Raw genomic sequence first — 21,565 nt, forward strand, 5'->3', positions numbered from 1 at the left:
ACCATAGACGTTCTTGAGACCTCTATGGTTACTGATGCCGGCCTGCTGTGAGCGCCACCCTGTGGCCGGCGCTCATAGCACACCTGCATTTCTGCTGCATAACGGCAATCTGATGATCGCTGCTATGTAGCAGAGCCGATCGCGTTGTGCCAGCTTCTAGCCTCCTATGAAGGCTATTAAAGCATGGCAAAAGTAAAAATGTTTTAAAAAATGTGAAAAAACTTAAAAAAATATAAAAGTTTAAATCACCTCCCCTTGGGCCCCATTCAAAATAAATCAATAAAAAAAAATCAAACCTACACAAATTTGGTATCGCCGCATTCAGAATCGCCCGATCTATCAATAAAAAAAGGATTAACCTGATTGCTAAATGGCGTAGCGAGAAAAAAATTAGAAGTGTCAGAATTACGTTTTTTTGGGCACCGCGACATTGCATTAAAATGCAATAATAGGTGGGTCAAAAGAATATATTTGCACCAAAATGCTATCATTAGAAACGCCAGCTCAGCACGCAAAAAATAAGCCCTCACCTGACCTCAGATCATGAAAAATGGAGACGCTACGGGTATCGGAAAATGTCACAATGTTTTTTTTTTTAGCAAAGTTTGGAATTTTTTTTTCACCATTTAGATAAAAGAGAACCTAGCCATGTTTGGTGTCTATGAACTCGTACTGACCTGTAGAATCATAGTAGCAGGTCAGTTTTAGCATTTAGTGGACCTAGTAAAAAAGCCAATCAAAAAACAGTGTGGGATTGCACTTTTTTTTGCAATTTTACCACACAAATTTTTTCCCCGTTTTCTAGTAAACGACATGGTAAAACCAATGATGTTGATGAAAAGTACAACTTGTTTTGCAAAAAAATAAGCCCTCACATGGCCATATTGACAGAAAAATAAAAAAGTTATGGCTCTGGGAAGAAGGGGAGCAAAAAACGAACACGGAAAAACGGAAAATCCCAAGGTCATGAAGGGGTTAATATTAACCCCTTTACCCCCAAGGGTGGTTTGCACGTTAATGACCAGGCCAATTTTTACAATTCTGACCACTGTCACTTTATGAGGTTATAACTCTGGAACGCTTCAACGGATCCCAGTGATTCTGACATTGTTTTCTCGAGACATATTTTACTTCATGATAGTGGTAAAATTTCTTTGACATTACCTGCGTTTATTTGTGAAAAAAATGGAAATTTGGTGAAAATTTTGAAAATTTCGCAATTTTCCAACTTTAAATTTTTATGCAATTAAATCACAGAGATATGTCAAGCAAAATACTTAATAAGTAACATTTCCCATATGTCTAATTTACATCAGCACAATTTTGAAACCAAAATTTTTTTTTGTTAGGGAGTTATAAGGGTTAAAAATTGACCAGCAATTTCTCATTTTTACAACACCATTTGCTTTAGGGACCACATCACATCTGAAGTCACTTTGAGGGGTCTATATGATAGGAAATACCCAAGTGTGACACCATTCTAAAACCTGCACCCCTCAAGGTACTCAAAACCACATTCAAGAAGTTTATTAACCCTTCCGGTGTTTTTTACAGGAATTTTTGGAATGTTTAAATAAAAATGAACATTTAACTTTTTTTCACAAAAAATTTATTTCAGCTCCAATTTGTTTTATTTTATTAAGGGTAACAGGAGAAAATGGACCCCAAAAGTTGTTGTACAATTTGTCATGAGTACGCCGATACTCCATATGTGGGGGTAAACCACTGCTTGGGCGCATGACAGAGCTCGGAAGCGAAGGAGCGCCATTTGACTTTTCAATGCAAAATTGACAGGAATTGAGATGGGATGCCATGTTGCGTTTGGAGAGCCACTGATGTGCCTAAACATTGAAACCCCCCACAAATGACACAAATACTTAATTCATGCAACGTAATTCAACTTCTTCACGGAAGCTGATCAGATTAGTTTGAATGGACTGACACCTAATATTTTCTCCCCATTCTACTATAGGACATTAAAATGACCATTGTCTTAGTACACTGACAGAAATTTGTTCTAGAATGTTAATACGACAGGTGCCTTTCAGCATGTGCAGCAGGACGCTAGTCTGTGAAAGGCAGATAATTTCTATACTACATGCTGTCAAGTTTTCTCTATCTCACAGCAAGCAGTTCAGCATTCAGAAAGACGGGGTGGACAGCAGCCTCTTCTTACATCAGCATCCATGCCATCTCCAGTATTGGATAAAAAAGACAGAGTGGACCACATCAAGAGTGGCCTCTTATTACCACAGCACCCCTGGTATCTTCAGCATCAGATCAGAAAGACAGGGTGGACAACAGTGTGAGCAGCCACTTTTTACCTCAGAACTTATGGTATCTCCAGTATTTGATCAGTCAGACAGAGTGGACAACAGTGTGAGCAGCCACTTCTTACCTCAGAACTTGTGGTATCTCCAGTATTTGATCAGTCAGACAGGGAGGACAGCAGTGTGAGCAGCCACTTCTTACCTCAGAACTTATGGTATCTCCATTATTTGATCAGTCAGACAGAGTGGACAACAGTGTGAGCAGCCACTTCTTACCTCAGAACTTATGGTATTTCCAGTATTTGATCAGTCAGACAGAGTGGACAACAGTGTGAGCAGCCACTTCTTACCTCAGAACTTATGGTATCTCCAGTATTTGATCAGTCAGACAGAGTGGACAACAGTGTGAGCAGCCACTTCTTACCTCAGAACTTATGGTATCTCCAGTATTTGATCAGTCAGACAGAGTGGACAACAGTGTGAGCAGCCACTTCTTACCTCAGAACTTATGGTATCTCCAGTATTTGATCAGTCAGACAGGGAGGACAGCAGTGTGAGCAGCCACTTCTTACCTCAGAACTTATGATATCTCCAGTATTTGATCAGTCAGACAGAGTGGACAACAGTGTGAGCAGCCACTTCTTACCTCAGAACTTATGGTACCTCTAGAATTAAATCAGAAACACATAGTGGGCAGTATTGTGAGTGCCCCTTCACACCTCAGAACCCCTGATATTTCCAGCAGTATTATATCAGAATATCCACTGAGCACATCTTCCAACACATGAAGGGAAGGGCAGAGCTTCCAGGCATTTGACCTATTTACATTATTTGACAGGTTTCAGTTAGTATAACAAGGTGGTGGCCATTTTAATTCCATAGCGATTGCTTCCTTAGATAAAGGAAGTGTGTTTTACTTAATTGCAGGCATTTTGAAATTTATTTAGAATTATATTTCCTTTAAGATCTACTTTTAGCAATGAAAACTTGCCTTTTCTGAAGTTAAACATTTGGTTGCTCTTTACCTAAACACTAAATGAAAATTGACTATGTTAATGTAATTCCAACTTACATTTTTGTTATCCAGTCTAGCCTATAGTCATGACACAAATTTTGTTTTTCAAAAGATTTGCTGCCTCAGTGTTTTTTAATCTTTTAGTTAGATATTTCTATGATTACTAAAGTAAAATTCTAAACATTTCATAAGTTGTTTTTTTTTTACTTGTTATTGTTAAATAAATCAAGTCTCTGAAAGACTTCAAAATTTAAAGTTGTGACTCCTTATTTTTCAAGAATTCTACAATTTTCCCTAACATACTGGATCTCAGCTTCTGGGCCAAATCCTGATGACAGCCCATTCTTGTCTAATCAGTGCTTGGAGTTTATCACAATTTCTGTGTTTTTGCTCATCCACCGCTTTTTGAAGATTGACCGCAGATTCTCCATGGGATTGAGATCTGGGAATTTCTTGGCTATGGGTCCAAAATTGAAATGTTTTGTTCACCAAGGTACTTAACTTATCACTTTGCTTTGTGACATGGTGCAACATCATGATAGAAAATTATTGTTCAAAATCAAATTTCCCCTAGATCGTTGCAATGATGCTGGATCGTCGATAGAAGTTTGTCTTGCAGCATGTTTGCATACGATTTTTTATTCAATACAGTGTTCTTAGGCAGAATTATTTTGGGGCCAATGAAAAACACCACACATGAATGGTTTTAGGATGAAATTCAGTGTAAATAGGTTTTTTTTATATTAAGTTAATTTTCATGAAATAAATTACTGTAACTTTTCGCAATTCATTTGCCACCATAAAAACTGAAGCAGCAAACTTTGTGAAAGCCAAAATTTGTGTCAGTCTCAAAACTTTTTATAATCACTGTACAGATAAAATTAGGTACGGTATATTAAGTGTCCCTTTCTTGGATTCTGTACTTGTTCTACAAAGTAATCTTTTAATATTGTCTAAAGCCTGTTATCTTTGTTGAATGTACAGGTTTGTACTTCTGTTTCCAATTTCCATAAGGAAGTCTCCTCTTTGCTATGATTTGGTGCTTAACTTAGTCACCTCTATTAGTAGATTTTCTGCTGATTAATTATTCTGCCTCCATATCATCATGCTATATGGGCTTTAGGCAAAAGGTGGATGCTCCTTACTGTAAACTTATATTTAACTCAACTTCCGGGGGTCCTTTTTAAACCTCACTTGCCCAGTATATTGTGGCAGTTTTGTAAATTTCTTTTTTCACACTTGTGGTTTATTGTTTGTACTCTATAATTACTCAGTATACGTACTGGCTTCTGACAGGGTTCATACTGGACAGTTAGTATCCGGGGCTAAATACCAAGCACGAACTTCTTGCAGAAGTCCGTTGCAATGTTCGGCATTCCGGGGTTTGAGAGAGAGAAAATTTTCAAGCATGCCACAAAACCAGGAACATGGGAACATGTGAAATTTCTAGATGCTACAGGTATAAAAAAAGAGGTATGGCATGATTTGCATTGTTATATTCATTTTCTGCTAGAAAAAAATAGATCAAAACTATATTTAATATTTAGAATAAATCTTTGTTTCACATATTTGATGTTATTCAGAGTATTTTAAATATCAGCACAAATAAAGGCATCAAAGAGACCATGGATAAGTTCATTTCAATGACGACTGAAGAAGAATTGGGAGAATCTTCTTCTGAAAATTGAATCCTCCCTTCCACTGCAGGGTAAATTCGTAACATTCTATGAATATAATTGCCAACCACTGCTACATCAAGATCACCTACAAAAAAAAGCAAACAAGAATAAAACAAAGTACAAATGTAAAAATATAAAGATCACTGCATGATTTAATAATTTAAAACTGAATATTGAGTTACTAATGATATCCACTAATATCAGCCGTACCCATGATCCAGCTACAATTTCCTGTAACATGCAACAAGCTAGATGGCTTTACTGCTTGTCACATAAAATGATCCTATCTTGAAGTCTTTAAATTATTTCCAGATTGTGAGCCATTTTTAAATTTGACAAGTGTTCTTGAACCACAGTAGGTATTAAAAGGTTCAAAGACTTGTATCCCATGTTTTTTCTGCTGGTAAGATGGTTTTGATCCTACTTAAGCAGTACTACAACCATTGTTCCATTAGGAACATATCCATAGAGTTCCAGAAAGTGACATTTATTTTTGAAGCCACTTATTGAGAACACTGACCACCCACCTTTCCATACCACCAACCAGTTTATAAAACCTGGTGGGGCTTGATTACATAGAGATAAGAGGTAAGTAGAGATGATTGAATCTTTTGAAATTTAAATTTGCTGGATTTATATAATAAAACAAAATGTGATTAGCAATTTATTGCTTGACTGCAAATTACAATAGTATTTCTATAAAACACATGTGTAACATCCTAAGGTCTAGAAGTGTACCCAATTCCTTTTTAACTCTTGAACACAAACATAGCCTTAGTAATGTTAATGTGATCGTATCACAGAAATATGGTAGTAACCGACAGTCAATTTTGTCATGCTTTTTAAAATAAAAAAAAACAGTCCAAAAATTATCCTTATTAGTAATTTTTTTATGAGACAGACTGTTCTTTGCAGAACACTAACTCAAACTGATGGTGTCACTATCAGAGGCAAACATCCTGTAGTTACTGAGATGAGTAATGAGCCATATATTTCATAACGCCTTCCACTTCCTCCCCACTAGTATGCTTGCCAGAAGCAAAAGAAGCTAATTTGGTAGTACTACTGCATGGACGGCTAAAACCAGTGGTGCAGGTGCAGCTGTTAGTGACTCTCACAATCTTAGTCATGGTATGGGTTTTTTTTGTTTACACTACCCATTGCCATTTTTTCTTTTACCATACATTTTGTACAATATTTTGATACTCTTTTCAACTCCAATTATTTAACCCTTGCCAAAAAGGACATAACAAGACATGCTAGGCAGGTACACAGAAAGAAAGCAAAATGTGTCAACGCATATACTATAGGTGTGGTGTAAACAGTTGCCAAAATGGACTAGAAACAGATGTGCAAAAACAGACATGCACAAAATATATACATTTAAAAAAAATAGCCATAAAAATATTTTATTTATCAAATTCAACCCTCTTGCAAAAAATGACATAAGAAATACTAGCCAGGCACATGTTCTAAAAGCCAGCACCTGCAAGAGTGTGCAATATTTCTTTGGGAGTACAGATATAAAGTATGAATAGTAAATAAGATGTGCAAGTTTGTCTTGGCACACTCACATTTTGAGAGGTAGACTCACATTTAAATGTTTTTTTTTATCATTTTCTTATATAGTATTTCTGCCTTCATAACTAGAATTGCATAAGAAAGCAAGCACTTAATACAGTCAGTTGCAACTAGCAAGGATACTGTCTCGAACAGTGACTTCAATCTTTTTCACTGTAAAAAATATTCCGCTACATCTTTGCTACTACATATGCATATGTTGCGTTTTTTTCCGCAAAAAAACGCATCGCGGTAAAAAACGCAGCATGTTCATTAATTTTGGAGATTTTTTGCGGATTTCCCACTATATTATTGCAAAAAAAAAAACGCCCAAGAAACGCGAAAAAAAAACGATTGTGGATTTCTTGCAGAAAATGTCCGGTTTTGGTCAGGACACTTCTGCAAGAAATCCTGATGTGTGCACATACAGTAATAAAGTTCTCTCCACCAAACACTGTTGCTGGAATCCTCGAAAACTGTTTGCTGAAGAGAACTCCAATAGATCCCCAACTGAGCCATCTACTTGAATGAAGTGATAGATGTCTGCAGCCCATGATTCTGATATAAAGACCTTAAAAGAATAATAATCTTAGTCAAAATTATCTGTATCAGCTTAAAACAAAAAATCATGTCTTTTTAGAGCAGGACAAAAAAAAGTGCATTTTTTTTTTTTTTTTTTACAAACTAAGTCCTCCTTCACACGTCTGTATAAAACCAGTACTGGTAAAAACAGTGTAATCAGTGTATTGGATCAATGTGTTGTCAGTGTTTTTCAAGTATGGCAAAAGAAAAAGAAATTACAGTGTTTCTCCTATACTTTGCAATGATAAAACACATATAGCACACTGATACCATCCATGTGCTGTACGGGTTTGTCACGGACCCATAGACTTGTATTGGCTCTTGTCATATGTGTTGCTGGTAAAAAATGGACATGTCTCCTTGTGGTCTACATGGACACACTGTGTAAAAACACGGTGATGTGCACAGCAGCATAGGTTATAATGGATATCTGTGGCATCTGTACCAAAAACTGGATACCACACGTTCTGGAAACACGGACATGTGAAGGAGGCCTAACCTGGAATTTCTAGGTGGATTTTGACAAAAATCCCGATGTAGAGTTGAGCAGTAAAGAACTGTTTTAATATGAGCCTAGCCTTATTATGACTGCAATTATAAATACTTTACAGTTCATAGTGAATGCAGATAATGTCTTCATATCAGAGGTGTGGGTATAGACCTACGTCACTTAGAATCCTAATGGTTTATTATGGTTTTCCAATGTGTCAGTGAAATATGTTGGCTGTCCATGATTACTTGGTAAGCAGGACAGAAATAATAAAAACTCAAGATGCCAACGCTGAAGCAGATTACCTTGAATAGGCTATAGAGAGATTTGGCAGATATTGGCTGCAATGAATAGAAACCATGTAATGTATTGATGTCTTCTAATACTGTTTACTTTCATTTTAAAGGCATGGGGCAATTCTGCACAACTTACCACTATCATGTTTCAAGGACTCATCTTTCAGCATACTAAAACCATCTCCCCCATCAGCAAGGAAAGCCGGAAGAACAACTTTGTACACTTCATCCGTTTCCACCGGAATATATTTTGGTACCCGACATTTGGTGCACAGAACTTGTAATGTGACAACTCTTTCTCCAGATTTTTTATTTAAATTATAAACCACTTTAATTCCTGCAACAGAATAATAATAATCATTTTATTTATATAGCGCCAACATATTCCGCAGCGCCTAACAAATTATAGAGGGGACTTGTACAGACCATATAACAGAAATCACAGTTCAAATTAGATACCAGGAGGAGTGAGGGCCCTGCTCACAAGCTTACAAACTATGGGGAAAAGGGGAGACACGAGAGGTGGATGGTGACAATTGCTTTAGTTATTCGGACCAGCCATAGTGTAAGGCTCGGGTGTTCATGTAAAGCTGCAAGAAGCAGTTAACTGCCTAAATATGTAGCAGTACAGACACAAAGGGCTATTAACTGTATAAAGCGTATGAGAACATGTTGCGAGGAACCTGATTATGTTTTTTTTTTTTTATGATCGGCCACACAGGGATCGTTAGGTTAATGCGTTGAGGCGGTAGGCCAATCTGAACAAATGAGTTTTTAGGGCACGCTTAAAACTGTGGGGATTGGGGATTAATCGTATTAACCTAGGTAGTGCATTCCAAAGAATTTGCGCAGCACGTGTAAAGTCTTGGAGACGGGAGTGGGAGGTTCTGATTATTGAGGATGCTAATCTGAGGTCATTAGCGGAGCGGAGGGCAGAGGTAGGGTGGTAGACTGAGACCAGAGAGGAGATGTAGGGTGGTGCTGAGCCATGGAGTGCTTTGTGGATGAGGGTAGTAGTTTTGTACTGGATTCTGGAGTAGATGGGTAACCAGTGTAATGACTGGCACAAGTTAGAGGCATCGGTGTAACGGTTGGTGAGGAATATGATCCTGACTGCAACATTCAGCACAGATTGGAGCGGGAGAGTTTGGTAAGAGGGAGGCCGATTAGTAGAGAGTTACAATAGTCCAGACGAGAATGAATAAGTGAAACAGTAAGAGTTTTTGCAGAGTCGAAAGTAAGAAAAGGGCGAATTCTAGAAATGTTTTTGAGGTGCAGATAAGAAGAGCGAGCCAGTGATCGGATGTGGGGGGTGAATGAAAGCTCGGAATCAAGGATGACCCCAAGGTAGCAGGCATGTTGCTTTGGAGTAATGGTGGAACCGCACACGGAGATGGCAATGTCAGGCAAAGGTAGGTTAGTAGAGGGAGAGAACACGAGGAGTTCAGTTTTTGACAGGTTCAGTTTCAGATAGAGGGAGGACATGATGTTAGAGATGTAACAGAAGAGGAAGGAATACATACATGTACTATTTTTGAAGTATTTACCATAAAGAGTTACATTTGTTTCCCCCAAAGAATCTTCCATTATCTTTCAGTTTGTATGACATTTACAGTTTATGCACAAGCAGCAGATTTGGTGCCACTGTCCTATCTAATTAAATTGGATTAGGAGAATTCCATGAACATGTTACATCCCCATTCAGACGTATGCCGTAGCTTTTCAGTTTAGAAATTTTTTATATAAATATTATGAGTGTGAACTAACCCTTAGGCGAGGATCACACTTTTACATATCTGAAAGAAAATGCATTCTTCAAAATACAGAATAAGTAACAGAGGTTTGTCAGGTGCCAAGATACACATAATTTTATTATGTACTGTTTTAGGTTTCTTAATGTTCCCATTCTTTGTTTTTTTTTTTTACTTTCATGCATTTTTTCATAAACTACAATAGCTGATAGTTAGTACATCACTATTAAAGGGGTTGTCTCATCTTAGAAGAAAAGTCTGCGGTCGCTATGTGTGACTACAGATTGCTGAACTGTGATTGTGTGGTAGTGCGTATTGTCAAACTTTTGTTATATTCCCAGTGCGAATGGGTAGTCTACAGTATATGCCATTTGCCTGAGAAAATCTGAATGAGACTAGTCAGCGCATGTCTTCAAGTGTGCACATCGCATACATGCGGTCATGGGGCTGTCCACTCATATGGGGAATGCAGGGAAATAGTCAGTGTGTGCATTCCCTTCAGAGACCAGATGACCCCTGTAAGCAAAGCCAGTGAATCATTTATTAAAACTGCACATTCTGCAATCGACATCTGCAAAATACCTCATTGTATACTTACAGTATTGTGCAAAAAATTTTAGGCATGTGTGGAAAAAATCCTGCAAATTAAGTGTTGGGGTTGGCGGATTGCACCAATAAGAATAAATAATAATTAAGGTGCAACCGCAACCCTGTGTCCACCGTTCAGAAAACTGCTGCTAGTGTGAAGAAAGACAGATAAAAATCTAGCAAACGTTCCTCCTTAAAACACACTGAGTTAACTCCACTCAGTGTGAATGTAACGCAGAAATCCAAACCCAGATAACACTCAGAGATGCACAGAGAGAGGAGTCCCAACTCTGCTAACCACCGAGGGGTACAGGGAAAGTAGAGAACAAGCTCGGCTAACCACCGAGGGGTACAGGGAAGGTAAGTACCAGCTCAGCTAACCACCAAGGGGTACAGGGAAAGTAGAGAACCAGCTCAGCTAACCATCTAGGGATACAGGGAAAGTAGAGAACAAGCTCGGCTAACCACCGAGGGGTACAGGGATGGTAAGTACCAGCTCAGCTAACCACAGAGGGGTACAGGGAAAGTAGAGAACCAGCTCAGCTAACCATCTAGGGATACAGGGAAAGTAGAGAACAAGCTCGGCTAACCACCAAGGGGTACAGGAACGGTAAGTACCAGCTTAGCTAACCACCGAGGGGTACAGGGAAAGTAGAGAACCAGCTCAGCTAACCATCTAGGGATACAGGGAAAGTAGAGAACAAGCTCGGCTAACCACCGAGTGGTATAGGGATGGCAAGTACCAGCTCAGCTAACCACCGAGGGGTACAGGGAAAGCAGAGAATCAGCTCGGCTAACCACCAAGGGCTACAGGAATGGTAAGTACCAGCTCAGCTAACCACCGAGGAGTACCAGGGAAAGTAAGTACCAGCTCAGTTAACCACCTAGGGGTGCAGGGAAAGTAGAAAGTGTGCAATACCCCATTTAAACCACTGCAAAAGAACACGTGGGTTGAACTTGCTCTGTGGTGCAATATCCTGTTAACCCCACAGGGAAGTATAGCATACACATGGGACGGAAACAGATAGCATATATTCAGTCAGTGAGAACATGACTGAAAGCCCTTCATGCGCCAGGCTCCACCCCAAACACTCACGCCCATTCGGACATGGCGTCACCCGTGGCCAGTCCGGAGCTGCCACATCACAGACATGCTCAGTAAGGTGATTTCTGGTCTTAGACTCCAGGAGAGGGGCTGCCGTATCCCACTGATTATCATAGACTTTAGCTGGAGAGCCAGCAGTAACCATGTGTATAACAGGAGCTTGAGCAAGGTGCTTGGACCAATGTCTGCACTAAGCAGCAGACCCAGCAGCTGGACCTGAATGGAAGACCAGAGCAACAAACAGTGCTTGAGACACATCCCGCACAGAACGGAAATCCTGGCCTCTAACAGTAAGAAGGCTTTAAAAAATAGATGTGTTGATAGTTTATTTTAATGGATTAACAAAATGTAAAGTGTGTAGAAAAAAGAAATGCAATCAATATTTGTAACCACCCCTTGCCTTCAAAACAGCATCAAAGCATAAATCCTTACATACAGTTTTTTAAAACACTCTGATGGATTGTTGTTTCAAACATCTCGGGGAACTAACCACTAATCTTCTGTGGATTTAGTCTTGCACAGATGGATATGTCTCTTTATGTAATCCCAGACAAACTTGATGATTTTGAGATTAGGGCTTTGTGGCCATATCATCGCTTCCATGACTTTTTGTTCTTCTTATTTTGAAGATAGTTCTTATTCACATTGGCTGTAATTTGAAGTTATTGTACTGGTGCAGAATAAATTTAGAGCCAAACAGATGTCTTTCTGATAATATTACATGATGGATAGTATTTCTCGGCATTGCCACGCCAAGATATAGTCATAGTTGCGGTTCAAAGATACAGTGGTGGACTAGGGAAACTTCGTGCAGCAGGTTAAAGAAACATCATGCTTATTTCCCCTCAACATTGGAAGATGTACAGCACTGCCATCAGCTCAGAATTGGCAGAAACCAGTGGGAAACAGCTATATCCATCTAAAATTTGGAAAGTCTGACCAGATGTGGTCTTCATGGAAGAATTGTTGCCAAAATCCATACTTTAAAAGTAGGATCAAGGCGAAGTGACTAAACTATGCATGATAACATAGAAACTAGTGTGCAGAAATATGGCAGGGAGCTCTGTACTGATTAATCAACATTTAAAATATTTGGCTGCAACAGAAGTAAGTTTATTTGCTGAAGGGCTGGAGAGGGGTGCAATTGTAAGAGTCTGCAGGTAGCGGTGAGGCTTAGTGAAGTTTTGTTGCAAATTTGGAGCTGCTTTTCAGCAAATGGAGTTGAGAATTGGTTCAAGATAGATGTCTTCAGTGATAATAAATACAGGTGGATACTTCAACATGCAATATCATCAAGAAAGCATCTGATTGACTCTAAATTTATGCCGCTGGAGAATAACGATCTCAAACATTACATCCAATATCATTAAGAACTATCCTCAGCATAAAGAAGAATATGAATTCTTGGAACTGATAATATGGTCACCAGTCCAGATCTCAACATCATCAAGTCTGTCTAGAAGTACATGATCAGACAAAAAGATTTGTGCAAGGCTGCATCCACAGACGATCTGTGGTTAGGTCACCAAGATGTTTGGAATTACCCTGGACAGCATTTTCATAAACTACGTACAAGTGCACCTAGAACAATTGCTGTTTTGATACTGTTTGAAAGGTGAAGACTTGTCATATCCAATATTGATTTGATTTAGATTTCTCTTTTGTTCACTCACATTGCATTTTGTTAGTTAATAAAAATAAACTATTAACAGTTCTATTTTTGAAAATATTCTTACTTTGCAAAAGTTTTAGGCAGGTTGTAGAAAAAAAAACTGCACAGCAATGTTTATGTATATACATATATCACAAAGTATGAGAATAAAAAGTTTATTAACCAGCACTTTAACCTGCAATGTTATCCTAAAATAAGATAGCCCAATGATAAACATGACGACTGGGGAATGGAATAGACATAATTCTACCGTTGCTGATGTTGGCTCCGCACAGACTAAAGGGGACCAAAGAATCATATATTTGATAGAATTGTGGAACCTGCACTGCTTCTATGGCTTTTGCTCTCCCTCACTGTGTACATCACTAATCATGTATAACTTGCGGAAGATTACTGGTCCCCCTATCATGAAATCAAAATTCAGGGCACACTGCTCTTTGACTTGCTGGCTGAGTCCTGCATGCAAGGCTTTGCTTGATTCGCGGTCTATATTTTGTTCAAAACAACAAACATTTCTGTACTTTGTGTTTTAAACGAACCTTAGCAGGAAGCATTACCACTAGTGATGAGCGAATAGCTTTGGATAACTCCTTATCCGAATAGCTATAGCACTTAGCAAATAGCCGCCTCGGCAACCCGGATACCAGGTGCGCTCCCGATAATCAGCTGTTCCGCACCGCAGCTGCATGTGTCTCGGATGGGACACTCACAGCAAATGCATGGAGAGCCTGTTTTTTAAGCTCTCCATGCAGGTGTTGTGCCTGCCACACAGGATTTTTCCCCAAATTGTATATTTTGTATTGGACACACAATGTAAGAGTGGTTGCAGAGATATATTTATTATATATTTTTTTTTGCAAATTATCTGTATCTTGACTGTCTTGCACCAAAATAGTTGTGTGACGGCAAGTCGCACACAAATTAGAAAAAAATGTTTTTGTTGGGCTACTTTTCAGAGAATTGCTGCTTTGTGAAATGTTGCCATCTAGCCCCACTATACAGTGGGGGAAAACTTATTTAATCAGCCACCAATTGTGTAAGTTCTCCCACTAAAGATGAGAGAGGCCTGTAATTGACATCCTAGGTAGACCACAACTATGAGAGACAAAATGTGATATCAAATCCAGAAAATCACCTTGTCTGATTTGGCAAGATTTATTTTGCAAATTATGGTGAAAAATAAGTATTTGGTCACCTAAAAACATGCAAGATTTCTATCTCTCACAGACCTGTAACTTCTTCTTTAAGAGACTTCTTTGTCCTCCACTCATTACCTGTAGTAATGGCACCTGTTTGAACTTATCAGTATAAAAGACACCTGTCCACAACCTCAGACAGTCACACCCGGGAGTCCACAGAGCCCGCGTCACGTGACCCGGCAACATGGAAGAAAACTCTATCCACATCCCACGTCTATGTTGTCTTGGCAGCACTGAGTTTTCTTCCGTATTGCCGGGTCACGTGACACAGGCTCTGTTGACTTTCGAGTCCTCCTGGAGGTGCATGCGCTAACTCCACTTTGACTCCTTCCTATCGGCGCTTACCACTGTATATAACACCCGGTTCAGGTAGTGCATACCCCATGACAAAGGATTTAATCTGAAACGCGAGTCGGGGTGGACTGTACTTGGACCAGAGGGCCTTAAAGGTGCATAACAACCTTTTATTGCTCTTTAGTTGCTTTCCACTTGGTGTTCAGTATATATATTTCACTATTCTTCCCTATTTTATCCCCTACACATTGTACTGTTATATATTTTTTGCACAATATTGTGTTTTTTATTACCATCATTATCCCCTACACCAGGGGTGTCAAACTGCATTCCTCGAGGGCTGCAAACAGGTCATGTTTTCAGGATTTCCTTGCATTGCACAGGTGATAATTTAATCACCTGCAGAGAATGATTCCAGCACCTTGTGCAATGCTAAGGAAATCTTGAAAACACGCATGGTTTGCGGCCCTCGAGGAATGCAGTTTGACACCCTTGCCCTACACATTGAATTGCTATATATTTTTTGCACAACATTGTGTCTTTTTTATTACCATTGATATCGTTTGATTTCATTATTTGGTCATCTTTTTGCACTTGATTTGCACACACCTGGTATATATTTACACTTATAATTCTTGCATTCCTCTTAATATGCTGTACATATGAAGGCATTTTTTTGAGCAATCACTAGGGACAATGTATATATAATGAATGTATATTGTGTTTATCGGATATATATATATATATATATATATATATATATATTTATTTATTTTTTCCTTGGGATGTACATACATGTTCCCAGATAATTTTATATACAAATGTAAATTTTTTTGGCCCGCTGCTTCTTTTCTTATATATTAAAGGGACTCTGTCACCTGAATTTGGCGGGCTATGTAAATGCCTTGTGTCCGGTCCAATGGGCGGTGTTTCCTCTTCTTTCATTCATCCCTTCCTTTCCCGCTGTCCACAATATTTTCTTGAAGTTGAGTAGGTTTCCTCCATAGTTCACCCGTGCGCAATGCAATCTTGCGCATGCGCTGCCGCACTACGTCCCGGAAGTATTTTGCTGTGTTCCGGGACATAGTACGGCGGCGCATGTGCAGTAATGCTTTTTGGCTTTGCCCGCAGTTAGGCAAAGCATACTGCGCGTGCGCAAGGCAAGATTGCATTGCGCACGCATGAACTACGGAGGAAACCTACTCAACTTCAAGAAAATATTGCGGACAGCGGGAAAGGAAGAGGTGAATGAAAGAAGAGGAAACACCGCCCATCGGACCGGACACAGGGCATTTACATAGCCCGCCAAATTCAGGTGACAGAGTCCCTTTAATATATATCTTTTGTAACTATTCTTTTTACGAGTTTTCATTGTACCCCCCAAGTACGGGCACATTTTTCTATAGTGCTACTGTTTACCATTCATATTTAAATAAAGGCCATTTTATTTAGTTTTTTTAAATTGTATTTGTACCTTTTTTGAGATCCTAGGTTTGTGGTTGTGTTTTCTTGGTGTTTCTTATATTCCGAATGGTTTGCCATTCTTTCATCTAGCAACCATATTCTTCTGTTATTGATGTATAATTTTATTATATTTTTTATTTGTTTAAAAATGTTAGGGTATATGTTTTGCTATGTTCTTTCTAAATCTGCAATAGGCAAGCAGCTTGGTGTGATGAAATCAACTGTGGGAGCAATAATAAGAAAATATAAGACATACAAGACAACTGATAATCTCCCTCGATCTGGGGCTCCATGCAAGATCTCACATCGTGGGGTCAAAATGATCATAAGAACGGTGAGCAAAAATCCTAGAACCACACGGGGGGACCTAGTGAATGACCGGCATAGAGCTAGGACTACCGTAGCAAAGGCTACCATCAGTAACACACTACGCCACCAGGGACTCAGATCCTGCAGTGCCAGACGTGTCCCCCTGCTTAAGCCAGTACATGTCTGGGCCCATCTGAAGTTTGCTAGAAAGCATTTGGATTATCCAGAACAGTAATGGGACAATGTCATAAGGTCTGATGAAACCAAAGTAGAACTGTTTGGTAGAAACAAAACTCATCGTGTTTGGAGGAGACAGATTTCTGAGTTGCATCCAAAGAACACTATACCTACTGTGAAGTATGGGGGTGGCAACATCATGCTTTAGGGCTGTTTCTCTGCAAAAGGACCAGTACAACTGATCCATGTACATGAAAGAATGAATGGGGCCATGCATAGTGAGATTCTGAGTGCAAACCTCCTTCCATCAGCAAGGGCATTGAAGATGAAACGTGGGTGGGTCTATCAGCATGATAATGATCCCAAGTACACCACCAGGGCAATGAAAGAGTGGCTTCGTAAGAAGCATATGAATGTCTTGGAGTGGCCTAGCCAGTCTCCAGATTTCAACCACATAGAAAACGTTTAGAGGGAGTTGAAAGTCCGTGTTGCCCAGCGACAGGCCCAAAACATCACTGCTCTAGAGGAGATCTGCATGGAGGAATGGGCTAACATACTACCAACAGTATGTGCCAACCTTGTGAAGACTTACAGAAAACGTTTGCCCTCTGTCATTGCCAACAAAGGATATATAACAAAATATTGAGATGTACATTTGTTAATGACCAATTACTTATTTTCCAACATAATTTGCTAAATAAATCTTGCCAAATCAGACAAGGTGATTTTCTGGATTTGTTTTCTCATTTTGACTCTCATAGTTGTGGTCTACCTATGACCACAACTAGTCCTCTCCCCTCTGTACCAGTCTGTCATCATAAATTTGTGTACTGTAAATGATATCTATAATTCTGTATGTAACCCCTTTCTCATATACCACGCCATGGAATTAATGGTGCTATATCAATAAATAATAATAATAATAATGTCAATTACAGGCCTCTCTCATCTTTTTAAGTGGGAGAACTTGCACAATTGGTGGCGGACTAAATACTTTTTTCCCACTGTATGTGACTACAGATTGCTCAAATGTGATAATCTGTGTTAAGGCATATTGTCACAATTTCCTTGTATTCCCAGTATGGATGGGCAGTCTATATGCGATTTGCCAGAGAAAATCTGAATGAGACTAGTCAGCACATGACTTCAGATATGCAAATCGCATACAGGTGGTCATGGGGCTGTCCACTCATAATGGGAATGCTGGGGAATAGTCAGCGTGTGCATTCACTTCTGAGACCTAAAACATTTTTTATTTTTTCATTCCTCATTTGCTTTGTGGAGATATTAGCTTGTAAACTTTACTTGCTGATTTACATTAAAATCAAGGGAGTGTTAGCTGAAATTCTTCACTGAGGGAATTTTATATTTACGCCTGCGTGACATTGACCAATCATAAGCAGGAGGTGTCATGCAGGGTGAAAAAAGCCACTTCAAGGCTTTTTGATCCAGATGGGCCTTTCCATCTGATGGAGGCTTACATACCAGGTGCCTGAACATCTTTACTGTAACCCCTTGTTGGTACCATTTTTGTATAGGAACATTGGGACTATTATTATCATCATTTATATTACTCATCACTATTATTTTTCCTTTTCTGCTTTACACCCCCAGTGCTGATTCTGGCACTCAGGGTTCTCAATTCTGGCCCATTCATAGTGTTGGGCTACTTTGTACCACATGGGCTCTGCTTTTCCTGGGTCATTTTGTCATCTGTGGGGACGCCCACGCCTGACCTTTTGGTAGCATTTTTCCTCCATGTCTGGCCTTATGTATTAGATACTGTTGTCAGGTTTTTTTCTTAATCATGCTTATATAAAACTAGATGGCAGCCCGATTCTAAAGAATCGGGAGTCTAGAATCCATATATACTTTATTTATTCAAATGTAAGAATAATACAATTAATAAATAATAGTAAGAAAGAACAAAAATAATAGGCAGTATATGGAGAAAACACCAAACAAAAGTTCAAAATTGGTGTGAAAATGTCACTGAACCACTTCACAACTAAATATATATAGTTTTGGTAAATGGTATTATCATTTTTTTGACGAAATTCGGCAGGAGCTTGAAGAGCAACGTCACTGGGCCCGCCTCCACGCAGTAGAAACTTGCTGTGAGGTAAAAATTCAAAAATCACACCAAAATGGCGGGCAGAGTGTGTCACAGTACGGCACGTTTCTGATTGGTCGCTCGCAGCAGGCGGCAACCAATCAGACACTGGACACTGTTGACGTCACTTATCTCCGGACATTAGCTCCGGACATTAGTTCCGGACATTAGCTCCGGACATTATCTCCGCACATTAGCTCCAGACATTAGCTCCGGACATTAGCTCCGGACAAAGCCACGGAAGTTGGCACAAATTGCAGGAAGTAGTATTCTAGGCAATTAATCTCCGGACATTAGCTCCGGACATTAGCTCCGGACATTAGCTCCGGACAAAGCCACGGAAGTTGGCACAAATTGCAGGAAGTAGTATTCTAGGCAATTATATATTAGATGACTACTGATGTTGTTATTATCCTTTCCCTCCCTCCTTTTTTTGTCTACTGCACTGTTGTTAGCACTTTGTAGCAATGCATATTATGGCAAATATCATTGGTATACTATGCTCACTGCTTACTTATTAATCATTATGGATACAGGGGTGTGGCCACTTCATTTTGAAATGCTTTTATATGTTGTCATGCTGTGAGATGAAAAGCATAGTGTGCTTTAGTGCTTGTCACATACACTGCTTTGTATCAATTCCTGGTAAAAGGGCATTATTATTCATAGTAACATAGTAACATAGTTAGTAAGGCCGAAAAAAGACATTTGTCCATCCAGTTCAGCCTATATTCCATCATAATAAATACCCAGATCTACGTCCTTCTACAGAACCTAATAATTGTATGATACAATATTGTTCTGCTCCAGGAAGACATCCAGGCCTCTCTTGAACCCCTCGACTGAGTTCGCCATCACCACCTCCTCAGGCAAGCAATTCCAGATTCTCACTGCCCTAACAGTAAAGAATCCTCTTCTATGTTGGTGGAAAAACCTTCTCTCCTCCAGACGCAAAGAATGCCCCCTTGTGCCCGTCACCTTCCTTGGTATAAACAGATCCTCAGCGAGATATTTGTATTGTCCCCTTGTATTCAATACCTGGGATAGTGCCTTTTTGTTTGTAAGGGTACACTGCTCTGCTCTCATCATTCTACACAGTAATCGCCAGCAATTAGAACTGTGTGAAATGCCTCTGACACATCAGTCTCACCATATCACAGAAAAAGCAGATTCTGACATTCTCTGGGGGCATTTTCCTTTTTCTTCTGCATGTTGCCTCATGCTTTTGATTGGTCAATGTCATGCAGGGGAAAAGTAAACAAGCCCAGTGAAGAATCACTAATGCCCCTTTGGTTTTAGTGGAAATTAGTATATAAAATATACAAGCTAATATCTGCAACAGAGAAATAAAAAAGTAAAAAACATGGTTTATTCAGACCTCCAGCCTCCTCATCATGATGTGACCAGTTACCATGTAATATGTGGTGAATGATGGTCTTCTGTTTCCCAAAAAGCTCATATGTTAATTTATACGTACCCACAAATATAATTGAATATTAAAGCTCATCCTGCAAAAACTAAGCTCTCTGAATATGTCAATCCAAACACAGGCTTGGTAATGAAGAGGAATAAACTATCTGGTACCAAAGTTATTACATTCTTTTTTCATTTGGACTGGAAAAAGAATGATTGCACACCTTTGTTAAAAAATGGCATAGGAATGACTTAGAAAATGAGAAATTCAACATACCACCAACTTGCAAAAATTCTCCAGTACTGGCCCCATAGCGATGAACGCTGTGCTCGAATGCTTTTTTAAGAGTTGATCCTTTAATTTCAATTAGATCAAAAGTACCCCCAAATGGTAACACAGATATCAAGTCTTCAAGAGTTATACTCCCTGTGAACGAGAGAACATAAGATTATTTCCACAAGAGTCATCATCATGCATGAAAAATACCAATACAAGTTTATGGGTCCGTGAAAATCACTGACAGTCCATGGATGTGTAGTGTGTAGTCTGTATGCTGCTTGAGATTAATATTGCAAAAGATAGCAGAAGCTGCTGTGTAATTTACTGATTTATATGTGAAAAACACTGATGGTAAAAGCACTGATCAAACACTGAGGGTAAAAACTGACACTGATCAAGCACTGATTAAACTCAAATTGAAGAGTCCTTATAGCATTTCTTCATAAAAATTGACCAATTGCACAAGACAGTGTACACCATTAAAGAGGACTAGTTATTTTCTAAAAATCTAATATATAAAGCTGAATGTGTGTATGTGTGTATGTGTGTATGTATGTCTGGGATTGGCATCTGCACCATCGCAGCTACAGCCACAAAATTTTGCACAGTCACACATCTGGACCCCGAGAGCGTCTTAGGCTATGTTGTGAGGTGAAATTTTAACCCCGCGCTTTCCAATTCACCAAACAATTTTGCCCCTATCTACATAATGGGGAAAAAGTGAAAGGAAAAGTGATGGAGGCGTCGCAGCTACAGCCACAAAATTTTGCACAGTCACACATCTGGACCCCAAGAGCATCATAGGCTATGTTGTGAGGTGAAATTTTAACCCCGCGCTTTCCAATTCACCAAACAATTTTGCCCCTATCTACATAATGGGGAAAAAGTGAAAGGAAAAGTGATGGAGGCGTCGCAGCTACAGCCACAAAATTTTGCACAGTCACACGTCTGGACCCCGAGAGCGTCATAAGCTATGTTGTGAGGTGAAATTTTAACCCCGTGCTTTCCAATTCACCAAACAATTTTGCCCCTATCTACATAATGGGGAAAAGTGAAAGGAAAAGTGTTGGAGCCAAATTGACAGCTGCCAGATGTGAACAAGAGGGACTTAAAGAATGAGAGCGATGGCGCCAAAGAGTATATACCGTACAGTTGCTAAGGTGGGGCCCCGACATGGGATACTCACCACACACGGGGATATGAACACACACACAAAATGTGCTTGAACACATATCACCCTCAGCACACATTTCACCACACATACACCAACCTCGCCACATAAAAGTCGCTGCTCAAAACTCGCCACAT

General features: G+C 39.4%; 1 protein-coding gene across 1 annotated transcript in view; it reads right to left on the reverse strand.

Annotated features, from left to right (window-relative positions):
• Positions 1 to 4,820: 4,820 nt before the first annotated feature.
• Positions 4,821 to 21,565, reverse strand: part of NT5E (5'-nucleotidase ecto) — a 127,414-nt gene continuing 110,669 nt past the window's right edge. The window contains exons 7-9 of the mRNA XM_069726419.1: positions 20,255 to 20,404; positions 8,029 to 8,229; positions 4,821 to 5,049 (exon numbers count right to left, since the gene is read on the reverse strand). Coding sequence (XP_069582520.1) covers positions 4,865 to 5,049; positions 8,029 to 8,229; positions 20,255 to 20,404 — 536 coding nt within the window. The 3' untranslated portion in view covers positions 4,821 to 4,864. The remainder of the gene's footprint in view (positions 5,050 to 8,028; positions 8,230 to 20,254; positions 20,405 to 21,565) is intronic.

Source organism: Ranitomeya imitator, chromosome 5, assembly GCF_032444005.1.
Source record: "Ranitomeya imitator isolate aRanImi1 chromosome 5, aRanImi1.pri, whole genome shotgun sequence".
NCBI classification, from domain to species: Eukaryota; Metazoa; Chordata; class Amphibia; order Anura; family Dendrobatidae; genus Ranitomeya; species Ranitomeya imitator.